Source organism: Salvelinus sp. IW2-2015, unplaced genomic scaffold (genome assembly GCF_002910315.2).
Source record: "Salvelinus sp. IW2-2015 unplaced genomic scaffold, ASM291031v2 Un_scaffold979, whole genome shotgun sequence".
NCBI lineage: Eukaryota > Metazoa > Chordata > Actinopteri > Salmoniformes > Salmonidae > Salvelinus > Salvelinus sp. IW2-2015.
Window position 1 is genome coordinate 277758 of NW_019942670.1, and position 21659 is coordinate 299416.

At 47.1% G+C, this 21659-nt stretch overlaps 1 protein-coding gene across 1 annotated transcript in view; it reads left to right on the forward strand.

Moving 5' to 3' along the window:
* LOC112069316 (transient receptor potential cation channel subfamily A member 1-like) overlaps positions 1–21659 on the forward strand; it is a gene marked incomplete at its 5' end in the record, with an annotated part of 109719 nt that overhangs the window by 30081 nt on the left and 57979 nt on the right. The window contains 1 exon segment of the mRNA XM_070438507.1: positions 3738–3874. Coding sequence (XP_070294608.1) covers positions 3738–3874 — 137 coding nt within the window.

The following is a 21659-nucleotide window of genomic DNA, read 5'->3' on the forward strand; positions in this document are numbered from 1 at the left end:
GAGGAGATGACAACAGAGAGTAGCAGTGAAGAGAGGGTGTGGGGGGGGCACCGGTTATTTGAGGAGATGACAACAGAGAGTAGCAGTGAAGAGGGGGAGAGGGAGGGTGTGGGGGGGAGGCACTGCAAATATTCTCGGTAGCCATTTGACGAGATGTTCAGGAGTCTTATGGCTTGGGGGGTAGAAGCTGTTTAGAAGTATCTTGGACCTAGACTTGGCGCTCCGTTACCGCTTGCCGTGCAGTAGCAGAGAGAACAGTCTATGACTAAGGTGGCTGGAGTCTTTGAGGGCCTTCCTCTGACACCGCCTGGTATAGAGGTCCTGGAAGCTTGGCCCCGGTGATGTACTGGGGCATTCGCACTTCCCTCTGTAGTGCTTTATGGTCGGAGGCCGAGCAATTGCCATACCAGGCAGTGATGCAACCAGTCAGGATGCTCTCGATGTTGCAGCTGTAGAACCTTTTGAGAATCTGAGGACCCATGCCATATATTTTCAGTCTCCTGAGGGGAATAGGTTTTGTTGTGCCCTCTTCACAAACGTCTTGGTGTAATTGGACCATGTTAGTTTGTTGGTGATGTGGATACCAAGGAACTTGAAGCTCTCAACCTGCTCCACTGCAGCCCCGTCGATTAGAATGGGGACGTGCTCAGTCCTCTTTTTCCTTTAGTCCACAATCATCTCCTATGTCTTGATCATGTTGAGGGAGAGGTTGTTGTCCTGGTACCACACGGCCAGGTCTCTGACCTCCTCCCTATAGGCTGTCTCGTCGTTGTCGGTGATCAGGCCTACCACTGTTGTGTCATCGGCAAATTGAATGATGGTGTTGGAGTCGTGCCTGGTTGTGCAGTCATGAGTGAACAGGGAGTACAGGAGGGGACTGAGCACGCACCCCTGATGGGCCCCCGTGTTGAGGATCAGCGTGGCGAAGGTGTTGTTACCTACCCTTACCATCTGGGGGCGGCCCGTCAGGAAGTCCAGGATCCAGTTGCAGTGGGAGGTGTTTAGTCCCACGGTCCTTAGCTTAGTGATGAGCTTTGAGGGCACTATGGTGTTGAACGCTGAGCTGTAGTCAATGAAATGCATTCTCACATAGGTGTTCCTTTTTGTCCAGGTGTGAAAGGGCAGTGTGGAATGCAATAGAGATTGCATCATCTGTGGATCTGTTGGTGCGGTATGCAAATTGGAGTGGGTTCAGGGTTTCTGGAGTGATGGTGTTGATGTGAGCCATGACCAGCCTTTCAAAGCACTTCATGGCTACAGACGTGAGTGTTACGGGTCGGTAGTCATTTAGGCAGGTTACCTTAGTGTTCTAGGGCACAGGGACTATGGTGGTCTGCTTAAAACATGTTGGTATTACAGACTCAGACAGGAAGAGGTTGAAAATGTCAGTGAAGACACTTGTCAGTTGGTCAGCGCATGCTCGCTGTAAACATCCTGGTAATCCATCTGGCACTGCAGCCTTGTGTATGTTGACCTGTTTCAAGGTCTTACTCACATCGGCTGCATTGAGCGTGATCACACAGTCTTCCGGAACAGCTGGTGCTCTCATGCATGTTAGTGTTGCTTGCCTCGAAGCGAGTATAGAAGTAGTTTAGCTCGTCTGGTAGGCTCGTGTCACTGGGCAGCTCTCGGCTGTGCTTCCCTTTGTAGTCTGTAATGGTTTGCAAGCCCTGCCACATCCGACGAGCGTCAGAGCCGGTATAGTACGATTCGATCTTAGTCCTGTATTGTTGCATTGCCTGTTTGATGGTTCATCAGAGGGCATAGCGGGATTTCTTATATGCTTCCCGGGATAGAGTCCCGCTCCTTGAAAGTGGCAGCTCTAGCCTTTAGCTCAGTGTGGATGCTGCCTGTAATCCATGGCTTCTGGTTGGGGTATGTACGTACGGTCACTGTGGGGATGACGTCATCAATGCACTTATTGATGAAGCCAATGACTGATGTGGTGTACTCCTCAATGCCATTGGATGAATCCCGGAAYATATTCCAGTCTGTGCTAGCAAAACAGTCCTGTAGCATAGCATCCGGGTCATCTGACCATTTCCGTATTGAGCGAGTCACTGGTGCTCCCTGCTTTCATTTTTGCTTGTAAGCAGGAATCAGGAGGATATAATTATGGTCAGATTTGCCAAATGGAGGGCGAGGGAGAGCTTTGTAGTGTCTCTGTGTGTGGAGTAAAGGTGGTGCAGAGGTATTTTTCCTCTGGTTGCACATTTAACATGCTGATAGAAATTTGGTAAAACGGATTTAAGTTTCCCTGCATTAAAGTCCCCGGCTACTAGGAGCGCCACCTTTAGGTGAGCGTTTTCTTGTTTGCTTATTGCGGAATAYAGCTCATTCAATGCTGTCTTAGTGCTAGCCTCTGACTGTGGTGGTATGTAAACAGCTACAAAAAATACAGATGAAAACTCTCTAGGTAGGTAGTGTGGTCTACAGCTTATCATGAGATACTCTACTTCAGGCGAGCAATAGCTTGAGACTTCCTTATGTATCGTCGTCGTTCAGCCACGACTCCGTGAAGATGTTACAGTTGGTAGTTTAATCCTCCACGTTACTCAGCGATTTTATTGTCCAAAGAGTGCACGTTTGCAAGCAGAACGGATGGAAGTGGGGGTTTATTCAATCGCCTGCGAATTCTCAGAAAGAAGCCCGACCTTCGCCCCCTCTTTCTCCGCCTCCTCTTCACGCAGATCACAGGGATCGGGGCCTGTTCCCGAGGAAGCAGTGTATGCTTCGCGTCGGGCTCGTCAGAGTCGTGAAAGGAAAAAGAGGATTCTTGTAACGAGTGCACTGAGAGTTGGGAAGCAAGTTCAGGGAGTGAGTGTTTTAATAAATAAACGTAGCATAATACAAAACAAGAAACCACGAACAATGCACAGACATGAAACAGAAATAATGACTCCTGGGGAAGGAACCAAAGGGAGTGACGTRTGTAGGTAATCAAGAAAGTGATGGAGCCCAGCTGAGTCTGACGATGCCCAGGTGYGCGTAACGATGGTGAAAGGTGTGCTCCATAACGAGCAGCCTGGTGACCTAGAGGCCGGAGAGGGAGCACACTTGACAATTCTGCTAGTTCCGTGGTGAGTAATCGCAGTTCTGATGTAGCGTCAAAATTATGTACAAAATAAATACAAAAATATGTTACAAACAATGCAAATAAACGAACATAAAAACACAATTGGCTGGGGTCACGTAAAAACGWCTGCCATCCTCTCCGGCGCCATCTACTTTGGTTATGGTTTATTGGCCTAAAAAAAGAAGACACCTGTACCATGTCAGTAGAGACATGTAGAGTTGAAATAAATTATATTTTGAGTTTGCATCCCAATATGACCCTTTATATACATCAAAAAAGTGTTTGACAGAAATGACAGATTTTCTGCATTTTTTAATTATGAATTATGAATAATATTAATAACATTCCACCCATGAGGACACTAGGTCATTTGACTTTAGGAAAGGGCTACGAGCTGTGGGCTACGGGCTGTGGGCTACGGGCTGTGGGCTACGAGCTGTGGGCTACGGGCTGTGGGCTACGGGCTGTGGGCTACGGGCTGGTGGGCTACGGGCTGTGGGCTACGGGCTGTGGGCTACGGGCAGTGTTACCACCTTTCAGGTGTGTATACTAAATGGCAACCTATTCCCTATATAGTGTGTTACTTTTAACCAGAGCCCTGGTCACTGTGTGTGTGTGTGTGTGTGTGTTCTCACTGTGTGTATATTGTACTGTACTCCAGGTGGACCGGTCCACAGCGCTGCACTTTGCCTGTTCCCAGGGAGCTACAGAGGCTGTTAAACTGATGCTGGCTTCCTACAGTAGAGTGGACAGCATCATTAACCTGCCTGATGGAGCCTGCCAGACACCTTTACACAGGTGGGAGAGTTTGTTCATTCATTTATTTATTTGTTTTATTCATACGTTTTTTCCATACATTTATTTGCACGTTCGTTTTCATTAGTTAATTAATTAATTACGTTGTTCTTTTGTTCATTAATTTGTTCATTCATTCAGTCATCCATTCATCCAATCGTTTGTTTATCCATGAATTCCTTTGAATGTTAAAGTCGTGAACCGATCCATCATAATAACAATTCATCATTCTATTCTATGGTGTGACAGAACCAAACATGTTTCAGGAGTCAGGGTAACAGTTGCTCGGTGACAAAGCKTGTGTTTGAAAAGGAACCATTAGTCATAATGTAAGAAGTGGGGGGAATAGTTTGAATAATATTTGTAGAGAAAGATAGATAAGAGACATTGCCTCACAACCTATACCTTGACTGCRTTCCAAATTGCAGCCTAGTCCCTATATAGTGCGCTACTTTTGACCAGAGTCCTATGTTGTTAGTCCTTTGTCTCCATGACCAGTTACCACGGTAACTATCCAACAGCAGTGTGTGCTGTATAAAGAGGACCATGACTTGGCTACACYTGGCTAAAACCTACATCATAACATAACTACCCTCATAAAAAAAGGGAATGATACTATAGGTTTAAAAAGCTCTACTGCGTGGTTAAACACGTGGAAACCATCTGTTTGATGTATTTGATACCATTCCGCTTCAACCACGAGCCCGTCCTCCCCAATTAAGTTGCCACCAACCTTCTGTGCTGTCTATATATGGCAAATGGCAGTGTAAGCCAGTGTTACCCAACTCTAGTCCTCGAGTACCCCAAACAGCCAGTGGTGGAAAAAAATACCCAGTCTGCCAGACTTTTGTAAAGTAAAGATACCTTAATAGAAAATTACTCAAATAAAAGTGAGTCACCCAGTAAAATAGTACTTGAGTAAAAGTCAAAAGTATTTGTTTTTTAAATATCAAAAGTAAATATAATTGCTAAAATACCAAAGTAAAAGTATAAATAATTTCAAATTCTTTACATTAGGCAAACCAGACGGCACAATATATAAAAAATTTTTATTTACAGAGCCAGGGCACGCTCCAACACTTAGATATAATTGACAAATGAAGCATTTGTGTTTAGTGAGTCCCTTAGATCAGAGGTAGTAGGGATGACCAGAGATGTTCTCTGTTTAGTGAGTCCCATAGATCAGAGGCAGTAGGGATGACCAGAGATGTTCTCTGTTTAGTGAGTCCACCAGATCAGAGGCAGCAGGGATGACCAGGGATGTTCTCTGTTTAGTGAGTCCCTTAGATCAGAGGTAGTAGGATGACCAGGGATGTTCTCTGTTTAGTGAGTCCCTTAGATCAGAGTAGTAGGGATGACCAGGGATGTTCTCTGTTTAGTGAGTCCTCCAGATCAGAGGCAGTAGGGATGACCAGGGATGTTCTCTGTTTAGTGAGTCCTCCAGATCAGAGGCAGTAGGGATGACCAGGGATGTTCTCTGTTTAGTGAGTCCTCCAGATCAGAGGCAGTAGGATGACCAGTGTTCTCTGTTGAGTAGAGCCTCCAGATCAGAGGCAGTGGGATGACCAGGGATGTTCTCTGTTTAGTGAGTCCTCCAGATCAGAGGCAGTAGGGACGACCAGGGATGTTCTCTGTTTAGTGAGTCCACCAGATCAGAGGCAGTGGGGATGACCAGGGATGTTCTCTGTTTAGTGAGCCACCAGATCAGAGGCAGTAGGGACGACCAGGGATGTTCTCTGTTTAGTGAGTCCTCCAGATCAGAGGCAGTAGGATGACCAGGGATGTTCTCTGTTTAGTGAGTCCTTAGATCAGAGTTAGTAGGGATGACCAGGGATGTTCTCTGTTTAGTGAGTCCTCCAGATCAGAGCAAGATGACCAGGATTCTCTGTTTAGTGAGTCCCATAGATCAGAGGCAGTAGGACGACAGAGATGTTCTCTTTTAGTGAGTCCCATAGATCAGAGGCGAGGATGACCAGAGATGTTCTCTGTTTAGTGAGTCCCATAGATCAGAGGCAGTAGGGACGACCAGGGATGTTCTCTGTTTAGTGAGTCCTCCAGATCAGAGGCTAGGGATGACCAGGATGTTCTCTGTTTAGTGAGTCCCATAGATCAGAGGCAGTAGGGACGACCAGAGATGTTCTCTGTTTAGTGAGTCCACCAGATCAGAGGCCAGGCAGGGTGACCAGGGATGTTCTCTGTTTAGTGAGTCCTCCAGATCAGAGGCAGTAGGACGACCAGGGATGTTCTCTGTTTAGTGAGTCCCATAGATCAGAGGCAGTAGGGACGACCAGAGATGTTTCTGTTTAGTGAGTCCTCCAGATCAGAGCAGGGGATGACCAGGGATGTTTCTCTGTTTAGTGAGTCCTCCAGATCAGAGGCAGTGGAATGACCAGAGATGTTCTCTGTTTAGTGAGTCCCATAGATCAGAGGCAGGGGATGACCAGAGATGTTCTCGTTTAGTGAGTCTGCCAGATCAGAGGCAGTAGGGACGACCAGGATGTTCTCTGTTTAGTGAGTCTGCAGATCAGAGGCAGTAGGGATGACCAGGGATGTTCTCTGTTTAGTGAGTCCTCCAGATCAGAGGCAGTAGGACGACCAGGGATGTTCTCTGTTTAGTGAGTCCACCAGATCAGAGGCAGTAGGGGTGACCAGGGATGTTCTCTGTTAGTGAGTCCACAGATCAGAGTAGTAGGGACGACCAGGGATGTTCTCTGTTAGTGAGTCCTCCAGATCAGAGCAGTAGGGACGACCAGGATGTTCTCTGCTTAGTGAGTCCTCCAGATCAGAGGCAGTAGGGACGACCAGGGATGTCTCTGTTTTTTCATTTATTCTTTATTTATTTCACTTTATTTAACCAGGTAGGCTAGTTGAGAACAAGTTCTCATTTGCAACTGCGACTGGCCAAGATAAAGCATAGCAGTGTGAACAGACAACACAGAGTTACACATGGAGTAAACAATAAACAAGTCAATAACATGGGAGAAAAAAAGAGAATCTATATACAATGTGTGCAAAAGGCATGAGGTAGGCAATAAATCGAATAATTACAATTTAGCAGATTAACACTGAGGGATAAATCATCAGATGATCATGTGCAAAGAGAGATATTGGTGCTGGTGTGCAAAAGAGCAGAAAAGTAAATAAATAAAAGCAGTATGGGGGTGAGGTAGGTAAATTGGGTGGGTAGTTTACAGATGGACTATGTACAGCTGCAGCGATCGGTTAGCTGCTCGGATAGCAGATTTTTAAAGTTGTTGAGAGAGATAAAAGTCTCCAACTTCAGAGATTTTTGCAATTCGTTCCAGTCGCAGGCCAGCAGAGAACTGGAAGGAAAGGCGTCAAATGAGGTTTAGCTTTAGGGATGATCAGTGAGATACACCTGCTGGAGCGCGTGCTGCGGGTGGGTGTAGCCATCGTGACCAGTGAACTGAGATAAGGCGGCACTTTACCTAGCATAGCCTTGAATAGACCTGGAGCCAGTGGGGTCGACGACGAACATGTAGCGAGGGCCAGCCGACTAGGGCATACAGTCGCAGTGGTGGGTCGTATAAGGTGCTTTAGTAACAAAACGAATGGCACTGGTGATAAACTGCATCCAGTTTGCTGAGTAGAGTGTTGGAAGCTATTTTGTAGATGACATCGCCGAAGTCGAGGATCGGCAGGATAGTCAGTTTTACTAGGGTAAGTTGCGGCGTGAGTGAAGGAGGCTTTGTTGCGGAATAGAAAGCCGATTCTTGATTTGATTTGGATTGAGATGTTTGATATGAGTCTGGAAGGAGAGTTTGCAGTCTAGCCAGACACCTAGGTACTTATAGATGTCCACATATTCTAGGTCGGAACCCTCCAGGGGTGATGCTAGTCGGGCGTGCGGGTGCAGGCAGCGAGCGGTTGAAAAGCATGCATTTGGTTTTACTAGCTTTTAAGAGCAGTTGGAGGCCACGGAAGGAGTTTGTATGGCATTGAAGCTCGTTTGGAGGTTAGATAGCACAGTGTCCAAGGAAGGGCCGGAAGTATATAGAATGGTGTCGTCTGCGTAGAGTGGATCAGGGAATCGCCCGCAGCAAGAGCAACATCATTGATGTATACAGAGAAAGAGTCGGCCCGAGAATTGAACCCTGTGGTACCCCCATAGAGACTGCCAGAGGACCGGACAACATGCCCTCCGATTTGACACACTGAACTCTGTCTGCAAAGTAGTTGGTGAACCAGCAAGGCAGTCATTAGAAAAACCGAGGCTAATGAGTCTGCCGATAAGAATATGGTGATTGACAGAGGTCGAAAGCCTTGCCAGGTCGATGAAGACGGCTGCACAGTTAATGTCTTTTATCGATGGCGGTTATGATTCGTTTAGTACTTGAGCGTGGCTGAGGTGCATCCGTGACCGGCTCGGAAACCGGATTGCACAGCGGAGAAGGTACAGGTGGGATTCGAGTGGTCAGTGATCTGTTTGTTGACTTGGCTTCGAAGACCTTAGATAGCAGGGCAGGATGGATATAGGTCTGTAACAGTTTGGGTCCAGGGTGTCTCCCCTTTGAAGAGGGGGATGACCGCCGCAGCTTTCCAATCCTTGGGGATCTCAGATGATACGAAGGAGAGGTTGAACAGGCTGGTAATAGGGGGGCGACAATGGCGGCGACAGTTTCAGAAATAGGGGTCCAGATTGTCAAGCCCAGCTGATTTGTATGGGTCAGTTTTCCAGCTCTTTCAGAACATCTGCTATCTGGATTTGGGTAAAGGAGAAGCTGGGGAGGCTTGGGCGAGTAGCAGCGGGGGTGCGGGGCTGTGGCCAAGGTTGGAGTCGCCAGAAGAAGGCATGGCCAGCCATTGAGAAATGCTTGTTGAAGTCTTCGATTATCACGGATTTATCGTGGTGACCTGTTACCTAGCCTCAGTGCAGTGGGCAGCTGGGAGGAGTGCTCTTGTTCTCCATGGACTTTACAGGTATCCAGAACTTTTTGGAGTTAGAGCTACAGATGCGAATTTCTGCTTGAAAAAGCTGGCCTTTGCTTTCCTTACGACTGCGTGTATTGGTTCCTGACTTCCCTGAACAGTTGCATATCGCGGGGGCTCTTCGATGCTATTGCAGTTCGCCACAGGATGTTTTTGTGCTGGTCGAGGCAGTCAGGTCTGGAGTGAACCAAGGGCTATATCTGTTCTGGTTCTGCATTTTTTGAACGGAGCATGCTTGTCTAATATGGTGAGGAAAGTAACATTTAAAGAATGACCAGGCATCCTCAACTGACGGGATGAGGTCAATATCCTTCCAGGTACCCGGGCCAGGTCGATTAGAAAGGCCTGCTCGCAGAAGTGTTTTAGGAGCGTTGACAGTGATGAGGGTGGTCGTTTGACCGCAGACCCGTGGCGATACAGGCAATGAGGCCAGTGATCGCTGAGATCTTGATTGAAGACAGCAGAGTGTATTTGGAGCAGGTTGGTCAGGATAATGTCTATTAGGGTGCCCATGTTTACGGATTTAGGGTTGTACCTGTGGGTTCCTTGATGATTTGTGTGAGATTGAGGCATCAAGCTTGGATTGTAGGACTGCCGGGTGTTAAGCATATCCCAGTTTAGGTCACCTAACAGAACAAACTCTGAAGCTAGATGGGGAGCGATCAATTCACAGATGGTGTCCAGGGCACAGCTGGGAGCTGAGGGGGTCGGTAGCAGGCGGCAACAGTGAGAGACTTATTTCTGGAGAGATTAATTTTTAAAATTAAAGTTCGAACTGTTTGGGCATAGACCTGAAAGTATGACAGAACTTTGCAGGCTATCTCTGCAGTAGATTGCAACCCTCCCCCTTTGGCAGTTCTATCTGACGGAAAGTTTTATAGTTGGTATGGAAATCTCAGAATTTTTGGTGGCCTTCCTAAGCCAGGATTCGACACGGCAAGGACATCAGGATTGGCAGAGTGTGCTAAAGCGGTGAGTAAGGCAAACTTAGGGAGGAGCTTCTGATGTTGACATGCATGAGGCAAGGCATTTCTCGATCGCAGAAGTCAACAAATGAGTGACTGGGGACATGCAGGGCTGGGTTTACCTCCACATCACCCGAGGAACAGAGGGAGTAGGATGAGGGTGCGGCTAAAGGCTATCAAACTGGTCCTAGAGCGTTGGGGACAAAGAATAAAAGGAGCAGATTTATGGGCGTGTGTAAAATAGATTCTGGGCATAATGTGCAGACGGGGTATGGAGGGCGCGGGTACAGCGGAGGCAAGCCCAGGCACTGGGTGATGATAAGAGAGGTTGTATCTCTGGACATGCTGTCTCAATGGGTGAGGTCACCGCATGTGTGGGGTGGGACAAAGGGGTATCAGAGGTACGGAGAGTGGAACTACAGGGTCCATTGCAAACAAAACAATGACAATGAAAACTAGCCTGAACAACAGTATGCAAGCATATTGATATTTGAGAGAGACATACAATAAGGCATAAAGTGATGCAGGTCTTGATTGGAGAGCTAGCTAAAACAACAGGTAAATAACAGCAGCAATAACAGGGTGCTAGTCTGACACAGCAACAACAGGTAAAAAAATGGCGATGACTAGGCAGAGAGGGTCGGATAACTACCACACAGATCCTGAGTTAAAGCACAGAGCCGACAGATAAGACACAAATAAACAAATGGAGTACCGTGAATTAATGGACAGTCAAGCATGCATCAGCTATGTAGCCAAGTGATCATAGTGTCCAGGGGGCAGCCGTAGATGGAGCAGAGGAGGCCTCCACTAAGCTAGCACGCGCGTGTAAAGTTAGTAGCCCGGGGGTGGTCTGCTCAGACGGAGGGGTCTGCTCAGACGTGGTGTGTCGACAGAGAATCCAAGCCAGATGGCGATGGCAAGAGAGGTTGTGAATTGTAGAATAGTGTTTGCTAACTGGTGCTAGCTTCGTGGCAGTGGCAGTGGCACTAGCTCTTCAGCTAGCCGCAGATGGGCCTAGCTCGAGGCTAGCTCAAGGCTAACTGGTGCTTGCTCGGGACAGAGGTGTTAGCCAGTAGTAGCCACTCGGTTGCACTAGCTTAGCTGTGATATACGGTGTAATTGTCCAGAGCTTGCGTCAGGAATCCGTGATGTGGTAGAGAAAAAGCAGTCCTATATGCTCTGGGTTGATATCCGCTTGCAGCTAGCCGGCAGATGGGCCTAGCTCGAGGCTAGCTCAAGGCTAACTGGTGCTTGCTTCGGACAGAGGTGTTAGCAGTAGTAGCCACTCGTTGCAGCTAGCTAGCTGTGATGATACGTGTAATTGTCCAGAGCTTGCGTCAGGAATCCGGTGATGTGGTAGAGAAAAAGCAGTCCTATATGCTCTGGGTTGATATCGCGCTGCAGCTAGCCGGCAGATGGGCCTAGCTCGAGGCTAGCTCAAGGCTAACTGGTGCTTGCTTCGGGACAGAGGTGTTAGCTAGTTGTAGCCACTCCGTTGCAGCTAGCTAGCTGTGATAATACGGTGTAATTGTCCAGAGCTTGCGTCAGGAATCCGGTGATGTGGTAGAGAAAAGCAGTCCTATATGCTTGGGTTGATATCGCGCTTGCAGACTGCAGGTATCGGCCGTGTATTGAAGCTGGCTGTGTCCGAGTTAAGGGCGAAGACGCAGCAGTGGCTAACTGACTACTAGCTAGTAGCTAGTTATCTGGCTAGCTTCTGATTGGGTTACGGTTCAAAAGTATATAAAAAATAGCAGGTCCGTACCACATTGGGTGAGGCGGAATGTAGGAATGTATATTCAGTTCCTAGATGGAAAGTGAAATTAAAATGAAATCGAAATGTATACGAAAAATACGAATACTATTTACACGGACAAGACAGGACAAAGACACATCCGACTGCTACGCCATTTTTAGTGAGTCCTCCAGATCAAGAGCAGTAGGATGACCAGGGATGTTCTCTGCTTAGTGAGTCCCATAGATCAGAGGCAGTAGGGGTGACCAGGGATGTCTCTGTTAGTGAGTCCCATAGATCAGAGGTAGTAGGGGTGACCAGATGTTTCTCTGGTTAGTGAGTCCTCCAGATCAGAGGCAGTAGGAGGACCAGGGATGTTCTCTGTTTAGTGAGTCCCATAGATCAGAGCAGTAGGAGGACCAGGGATGTTCTCTGTTTAGTGAGTCCCATAGATCAGAGGCAGTAGGGGGACCAGAGATGTTCTCTGTTTAGTGAGCATCCTCCAAGATCAGAGGCAGTAGGGAGGACCAGGGATGTTCTCTGTTTAGTGAGTCCTCCAGATCAGAGGCAGTAGGGACGACCAGGGATGTTCTCTGTTTAGTGAGTCCTCCAGATCAGAGGCAGTAGAGATGACCAGGGATGTTCTCTGCTTAGTGAGTCCTCCAGATCAGAGACAGCAGAGATGACCAGAGATGTTCTCTTGAATTGGACCATTTTCCTGTCATGTTAAGCATTCAAAATGTAACGAGTGCTATAGGTTTTCAGGGAAAATGTATGGGGTAAAAGTACATTACTTCCATTCGGAATGTAGTGAAGTAAAAGTAAATGTCAAAAATATATAGATTAAAGCATAGCCTAAAAACGTGCATGTTTTGGAATATTTGTATTCTGTAAAGGCTTCCTGCTTTTCCATCTGCCATTTAGGTTTGTATTGTGGAGTAACTACAATGTTGTTGATCCATCCTCAGTTTTCTCCCATCACAGCCATTCAACTCTATAAGCATTTTAAAATGACCATTGGCCTCATGGTAAAATCCATGAGCGGTTTCCTTCCTCTTCTGTAACTGGAAGGACGCCTGTATCTTTGTAGTGACTAGGTGTATTGATACACCATCCAAAGTCGAATTAATATCTTCACCGTAATCAAAGGGAGATTTAATAATGTCTGTTTTTATTTTACCCATCTACCAATACTCTATGTGTCTTTATTTGCGAGGGATTGGAAAACCTCCCTGGTCTTTGTGGTTGAGTCTGTGTTTGAAATCCACTGCTCGCCTGCAGGAACGTACATATTTTTTCTATGTGTGGGGTACAGAGATGAGGTAATCATTCATACATCATGTTAAATACTATTATCGCACAGAAAGTGAGTCCATACAACTTATTATGTGACTTGTTAAGCACATTTTCACTCCTGATCTGATTTAGGTTTGCCATAACAAAGGGGTTGAATACTGATTGACTCAACACATTTCAGCTTTTCATTTGTTATAAATTTGATTTAAAAAATCACACCAGCAAAATTCCATTTTAACATTATGGGGTATTGTGTGTGTGTAGGCCAGTGACAATTTGTATTTTTTAAATCCATTTTAAATGCAGGTCGTTAACACAACAAAACGTGGGAAAAGTAAAGGTGTGTGAATACTTTCTGAACCCACTGACGCTTTGGTTGGTTCTCTTTTTCCACAGGGAGCTACAGAGGCTGTTAAACTGATGCTGGCTTCCTACAGTAGAGTGGACACATCATTAACCTGCCTGATGAGCCTGCAGACACCTTTACACAGGTGGGAGAGTTTGTTCATTCATTTTATTTATTTGTTTTATTCATACGTTTTTTCCATACATTATTTGCACGTTCGTTTCATTAGTTAATTAATAAATTACGTTGTTCTTTTGTTTCATTAATTTGTTCATTCATTCAGTCATCCATTCATCCAATCGTTGTTTATCCATGATCCTTTGAATGTTAAAGTCGTGAACCGATCCATCATAATAACAATTCATCTTCTATTCTATGGTGTGACAGAACCAAACATGTTTCAGGAGTCAGGGTAAAAGTTGCTCGGTGACAAAGCGTGTGTTTGAAAAGGAACCATTTAGTCATAATGTAGAAGTGGGGGAATAGTTTGAATAATATTTGTAGAGAAAGATAGATAAGAGACATTGCCTCACAAACCTATACCTGACTGCGTTCCAAATTGCAGCCTAGTCCTATATAGTGCGCTACTTTTGACCAGAGTCTATGTTGTTAGTCCTTTGTCTCCATGACCAGTTTACCACGGTAACTATCAACAGCAGTGTGTGCTGTATAAAGAGGACCATATGGCTACACTGGCTAAAACCTAATCATAACATAACTACCCTCATAAAAAAAGGGATGATACTATAGGTTTAAAAAGCTCTACTCCGTGGTTAAACACGTGGAAACCATCTGTTTGGATGTATTTGATACCATTCGCTTCAACCACGAGCCCGTCCTCCCCAATTAAGTTGCCACCAACCTTCTTGCTGTCTTATATATGAATGGCAGTGTAAGCCAGTGTTACCCAACTCTAGTCCTCGAGTACCCCAAACAGCAGTGGTGGAAAAAAAATACCCAGTTGCCAGACTTTTGTAAAGTAAAGATACCTTAATAGAAAATTACTCAAATAAAAGTGAGTCACCGCGTAAAATAGTACTTGAGTAAAAGTCTAAAAGTATTTGTTTTTTAAATATCAAAAGTAAATATAATTGCTAAAATAACCAAAGTAAAAGTATAAATAATTTCAAATTCTTTACATTAGGCAAACCAGACGGACAATATATAAAAATGTTTTTATTTACAGATAGCAGGGGCACGCTCCAACACTTAGATATAATTGACAAATGAAGCATTTGTGTTTAGTGAGTCCTTAGATCAGAGGAGTAGGGATGACCAGAGATGTTCTCTGTTTAGTGGTCCATAGATCAGAGGCAAGTAGGGATGACCAGAGATGTTCTCTGTTTAGTGAGTCCACCAGATCAGAGGCAGCAGGGGATGACCAGGGTGTTCTCTGTTAGTGAGTCCCTTAGATCAGAGGTAGTAGGATGCCAGGGGATGTTCTCTGTTAGTGAGTCCTTAGATCAGAGGTAGTAGGGATGACCAGGGATGTTCTCTGTTTAGTGAGTCTCCAGATCAGAGGCAGTAGGGATGACCAGGATGTTCTCTGTTTAGTGATCCTTCCAGATCAGAGCAGTAGGGATGACCAGGGATGTTCTCTGTTTAGTGAGTCCTCCAGATCAGAGGCAGTAGGGATGACCAGGGATGTTCTCTGTGAGTGAGTCCTCCAGATCAGAGGCAGTAGGGATGACCAGGGATGTTCTCTGTTTAGGAGTCCTCCAGATCAGAGGCAGTAGGGACGACCAGGGATGTTCTCTGTTTACTGAGTCCCCCGATCAGAGGCAGTGGGGATGACCAGGATTGTTCTTTTTAGTGAGTCCACCAGATCAGAGGCAGTAGGGAACGACCAGGGATGTTCTCTGTTTAGTGAGTCCTCCAGATCAGAGGCAGTAGGGATGACCAGGGATGTTCTCTGTTTAGTGCGTCTTAGATCAGAGTTAGTAGGGATGACCAGGGATGTTCTCTGTTTAGTGAGTCCTCCAGATCAGAGGCAAGGGATGACCAGGGATGTTCTGTTTAGTGAGTCCCATAGATCAGAGGCAGTAGGGACGACCAGAGATGTTTCTCTGTTTAGTGAGTCCCATAGATCAGAGGCTGTAGGATGACAGAGATGTTCTCTGTTTAGTGAGTCCCATAGATCAGAGGCAGTAGGGACGACCAGGGATGTTCTCTGTTTAGTGAGTCCTCCAGATCAGAGGCAGTAGGATGACAGGGATGTTCTCTGTTTAGTGAGTCCCATAGATCAGAGGCAGTAGGGACGACCAGAGATGTTCTCTGTTTAGTGAGTCCACCAGATCAGAGGCAGCAGGGGTGACCAGGGATGTTCTTGTTTAGTGAGTCTCCAGATCAGGGCAGTAGGGACGACCAGGGATGTTCTCTGTTTAGTGAGTCCATAGATCAGAGGCAGTAGGGACGACCAGAGATGTTCTCTGTTTAGGTGAGTCCTCCAGATCAGAGGCAGGGGATGACCAGGAATGTTCTCTGTTTAGTGAGTCCTCCAGATCAGAGGCAGTAGGGATGACCAGAGATGTTCTGTTTTATGGAGTCCCATAGATCAGAGGCAGGGGATGACCAGAGATGTTCTCTGTTTAGTGAGTCTGCCAGATCAGAGGCAGTAGGGACGACCAGGGTGTTCTCTGTTTAGTGAGTCTGCAGAATCAGAGGCAGTAGGGATGAACCAGGGATGTTCTCTGTTTAGTGAGTCCTCCAGATCAGAGGCAGTAGGGACGACCAGGGATGTTCTCTGTTTAGTGAGTCCACCAGATCAGAGGCAGTAGGGGTGACCAGGGATGTTCTCTGCTTAGTGGAGTCACCAGATCAGAGTAGTAGGGACGACCAGGGATGTTCTCTGTTTAGTGAGTCCTCAGATCAGAGGCAGTAGGGACGACCAGGGATGTTCTCTGTTAGTGGGTCCTCCAGATCAGAGGCAGTAGGGACGACAGGATGTTTCTGTTTTTTCATTTATTCTTTATTTATTTCACCTTTATTTAACCAGGTAGGCTGTTGAGAACAAGTTCTCATTTGCAACTGCGACTGGCAAGATAAAGCATAGCAGTGTGAACAGACAACACAGAGTTACACATGGAGTAAACAATAACAGTCAAATACATGGTAGAAAAAAAGAGAATCTATATTACAATGTGTGCAAAAGGCATGAGGTAGGCAATAAATCGAATAATTACAATTTAGCAGATTAACACTGGAGTGATAAATCATCAGATGATCATGTGCAAAAGAAGGATATTGGTGCTGGTGTGCAAAAGAGCAGAAAAGTAAATAAATAAAGCAGTATGGGGGGGTGAGGTAGGTAAATTGGGTGGGTATTTTTACAGATGGACTATGTACAGCTGCAGCGATCGGTTAGCTGCTCGGATAGCAGATTTTTTAAGTTGTTGAGAGAGATAAAAGTCTCCAACTTCAGAGATTTTTGCAATTCGTTCCAGGTCGCAGGGGGGGGGGGGGGGGGGGGGGGGGGGGCCCCCAGCAGAGAACTGGAAGGAAAGGCGTCAAATGAGGTTTTAGCTTTAGGATGATCAGTGAGATACACTGCTGGAGCGCGTGCTGCGGGTGGGTGTAGCATCGTGACCAGTGAACTGAGATAAGGCGGCACTTTACCTAGCATAGCCTTGTAGATGCCCTGGAGCAGTGGGGTCTGACGACGAACTGTAGCGAGGGCCAGCCGACTAGGGCATACAGGTCGCAGTGGGTGGGTCGTATAAGGTGCCTTTAGTACAAAGAATGGCACTGTGATAAATTGCATCCAGTTTGCTGAGTAGAGTGTTGGAAGCTTATTTTGTAGATGAATCGCGAAGTCGAGGTCGGCAGGATAGTCAGTTTTACTAGGGTAGTTTGGCGGCGTGAGTGAAGGAGGCTTTGTTGCGGAATAGAAAGCGATTCTTGATTTGATTTTGATTGGAGATGTTTTGATATGAGTCTGGAAGGAGAGTTTGCAAGTCTAGCCAGAACCGTAGGTACTTATAGATGTCCACATATTTAGGTCGGAACCGTCCAGGGTGGTGATGCCTAGTCGGGCGTGCGGGTGCAGGCAGCGAGCGGTTGAAAAGCATGCATTTGGTTTTACTAGCTTTTAAGAGCAGTTGGAGGCCACGGAAGGAGTGTGTTATGGCAATTGAAGCTCGTTTGGAGGTTAGATAGACAGTGTCAAGGAAGGGCCGGAAGTATATAGAATGGTGGTCGTCTGCGTAGAGGTGGATCAGGGAATCGCCCGCAGCAAAGAGCAACATCATTGATGTATACAGAGAAAAGAGTCGGCCCGAGAAATTGAACCTGTGGTACCCCCATAGAGACCTGCAGAGGCGGACAACATCGCCCTCCGATTTGACACACTGACCTCTGTCTGCAAAGTAGTTGGTGAACCAGGCAAGGCAGTCATTAGAAAAACGCGAGGCTACTGAGTCTGCGATAAGAATATGGTGATTGACAGAGTCGAAAGCCTTGGCCAGGTCGATGAAGACGGCTGCACAGTAATGTCTTTTATCGATGGCGGTTATGATGTGTTTAGTACCTTGAGCGTGGCTGAGGTGCATCCGTGACCGGCTCGGAAACGGATTGCACAGCGGAGAAGGTACGGTGGGATTCGAGATGGTCGTGATCTGTTTTGTTGACTTGGCTTTCGAAGACCTTAGATAGCAGGGCAGGATGGATATAGGTCTGTACAGTTTGGGTCCAGGGTGTCTCCCCTTTGAAGGGGGATGACCGCGGCATTTTCCAATCCTTGGGGATCTCAGATATACGAAGGAGAGGTTGAACAGGCTGGTAATAGGGGGTGCGACAATGGCGGCGGACAGTTTCAGAAATAGGGGGTCAGATTGTCAAGCCCAGCTGATTTGTATGGGTCCAGGTTTCAAGCTCTTTCAGAAATTGCTATCTGGATTTGGGTAAAGGAGAAGCTGGGGAGGCTTGGGCGAGTAGCAGCGGGGGCTGCGGGGCTGTTGGCCAAGGGTTGGAGTCGCCAGGAAGAAGGCATGGCCAGCCTTGAGAAATGCTTGTTTGAAGTCTTCGTTATCACGGATTTCATCGTGGTGACCGTGTTACCTAGCTCAGTGCAGTGGGCAGCTGGGAGGAGGTGTCCTTGTTCTCCATGGACTTTACAGTATCCAGAACTTTTTGGAGTTAGAGCTACAGATGCGAATTTTCTGCTTGAAAAAGCTGGCCTTTGCTTTCCTTACTGACTGCGTGTATTGGTTCCTGACTTCCCTGAACAGTTTGCATATCGCGGGGGCTCTTCGATGCTATTGCAGTTCGCCACAGGATGTTTTTGTGCTGGTCGAGGCAGTCAGGTCTGGAGTGAACCAAGGGCTATATCTGTTCTGGTTCTGCATTTTTTGAACGGAGCATGCTTGTCTAATATGGTGAGGAAAGTAACATTTAAAGAATGACCAGGCATCCTCAACTGACGGGATGAGGTCAATATCCTTCCAGGTACCCGGGCCAGGTCGATTAGAAAGGCCTGCTCGCAGAAGTGTTTTAGGGAGCGTTTGACAGTGATGAGGGGTGGTCGTTTGACCGCAGACCCGTGGCGGATACAGGCAATGAGGCAGTGATCGCTGAGATCTTGATTGAAGACAGCAGAGTGTATTGGAGGGCAGGTTGGTCAGGATAATGTCTATTAGGGTGCCATGTTTACGGATTTAGGGTTTGTACCTGGTGGGTTCCTTGATGATTTGTGTGAGATTGAGGGCATCAAGCTTGGATTGTGGACTGCCGGGTGTTAAGCATTCCCAGTTTAGGTCACCTAACAGAACAAACTCTGAAGCTAGATGGGGAGCGATCAATTCACAGATGGTGTCCAGGGCACAGCTGGGAGCTGAGGGGGTCGGTAGCAGGCGGCAACAGTGAGAGACTTATTTCTGGAGAGATTAATTTTTAAAATTAGAAGTTCGAACTGTTTGGGCATAGACCTGGAAAGTATGACAGAACTTTGCAGGCTATCTCTGCAGTAGATTGCAACTCCTCCCCTTTGGCAGTTCTATCTTGACGGAAAGTGTTATAGTTGGGTATGGAAATCTCAGAATTTTTGGGGCCTTCCTAAGCCAGGGATTCGGACACGGCAAGGACATCAGGTGGCAGAGGTGGCTAAAGCGGTGAGTAAGGCAAACTTAGGGAGGAGGCTTCTGATTTTGACATTGCATGAGGCCAAGGCATTTTCGATCGCAGAAGTCAACAAATGAGGTGACTGGGGAATGCAGGGCCTGGGTTTACCTCCACATCACCCGAGGAAGCAGAGGAGTAGTAGGATGAGGGTGCGGCTAAAGGCTATCAAAACTGGTCGCTAGAGCGTTGGGACAAAGAATAAAAGGAGCAGATTTATGGGCGTGGTAGAATAGATTCTGGGCATAATGTGCAGACAGGGTATGGAGGGGCGCGGGTACAGCGGAGGCAAGCCCAGGCACTGGGTGATATAAGAGAGGTTGTATCTCTGGACATGCTGGTCTCAATGGGTGAGGTCACGCATGTGTGGGGGGTGGGACAAAGGGGTATCAGAGGTACGGAGAAGTGGAACTACAGGGTCCATTGCAAACCAAAACAATGACAATGAAAACTAGCCTGAACAACAGTATGCAAGGCATATTGATATTTGAGAGAACATACAATAAGGCATAAAGTGATTGCAGGTCTTGATTGGAGAGCTAGCTAAAACAAAGGTAGATAACAGCAGCAATAACAGGGTGCTAGTCTGACACGCACAACAGGAAAAAAATGGCGATGACTAGGCAGAGAGGAGTCGGATTTAACTACACACAGATCCTGAGTTAAAGCACAGAGCCGACAGATAAGACACAAATAAACAGAATGGAGTACCGTGAATTAATGGACAGTCAAGCATGCATCAGCTATGTAGCCAAGTGATCATAGTGTCCAGGGGGCAGCCGTAGATGGAGCAGAGGAGGCCTCCACTAAGCTTAGCACGCGGCGTGTAAAGTTAGTAGCCCGGGGGGTTGGTCTGCAGACGGAGGGGGTCTGCTCAGCGTGGTTGTGTCGACAGAGAATCCAAGCAGATGGCGATGGCGAAAGAGAGGTTGTGAATTGTAGAATAGTGTTTGCTAACTGGTGCTAGCTTCGTGGCAGTGGCAGTGGCACTAGCTCTTCAGCTAGCCGGCAGATGGGCCTAGCTCGAGGCTAGCTCAAGGCTAACTGGTGCTTGCTTCGGACAGAGGTGTTAGCCAGTAGTAGCCACTCGGTTGCAGCTAGCTAGCTGTGATGATACGGTGTAATTGTCCCAGAGCTTGCGTCAGGAATCCGGTGATGTGGTAGAGAAAAAGCAGTCCTATATGCTCTGGGTTGATATCGCGCTTGCAGCTAGCCGGCAGATGGGCCTAGCTCGAGGCTAGCTCAAGGCTAACTGGTGCTTGCTTCGGGACAGAGGTGTTAGCCAGTAGTAGCCACTCGTTGCAGCTAGCTAGCTGTGATGATACGGTGTAATTGTCCAGAGCTTGCTCAGGACTCCGGTGATGTGGTAGAGAAAAAGCAGTCCTATATGCTCTGGGTTGATATCGCGCTGCAGCTAGCCGGCAGATGGGCCTAGCTCGAGGCTAGCTCAAGGCTAACTGGTGCTTGCTTCGGGACAGGAGGTGTTAGCTAGTTGTAGCCACTCGGTTGCAGCTAGCTAGCTGTGATAATACGGTGTAATTGTCCAGAGCTTGCGTCAGGAATCCGGTGATGTGGTAGAGAAAAAGCAGTCCTATATGCTCTGGGTTGATATCGCGCTTGCAGACTGGCAGGTATCGGCCCGGTATTGAAGCTGGCTGTGTCCGAGTTAAGGCGAAGACCGCAGCAGTGGCTAACTGACTACTAGCTAGTAGCTAGTTATCTGGCTAGCTTCTGATTGGGGTTACGGTTCAAAAGTATATAAAAAATAGCAGGTCCGTACCACATTGGGTGAGGCGGAATGTAGGAATGTATATTCAGTTCCTAGATGGAAAGTGAAATTAAAATGAATACGAAATGTATACGAAAAATACGAATACTATTTACACGGGACAAGACAGGACAAGACCACATCGACTGCTACGCCCATTTAGTGAGTCCTCCAGATCAGAGCAGTAGGGATGACCAGGGAGTTTCTCTGCTTAGTGAGTCCCATAGATCAGAGGCAGTAGGGGTGACCAGGGATGTTCTCTGTTTAGTGAGTCCCATAGATCAGAGGTAGTAGGGGTGACCAGGGATGTTCTCTGTTAGTGAGTCTCCAGATCAGAGGCAGTAGGGAGGACCAGGGATGTTCTCTGTTTAGTGAGTCCCATAGATCAGAGCAGTAGGGATGACCAGGGATGTTCTCTGTTTAGTGAGTCCCATAGATCAGAGGCAGTAGGGGTGACCAGAGATGTTCTCTGTTTAGTGAGTCCTCCAGATCAGAGGCAGTAGGGAGGACCAGGGATGTTCTCTGTTTAGTGAGTCCCATAGATCAGAGCGAGTAGGGATGACCAGGATGTTCTTCTGTTTAGTGAGTCCCATAGATCAGAGGCAGTGGGGGTG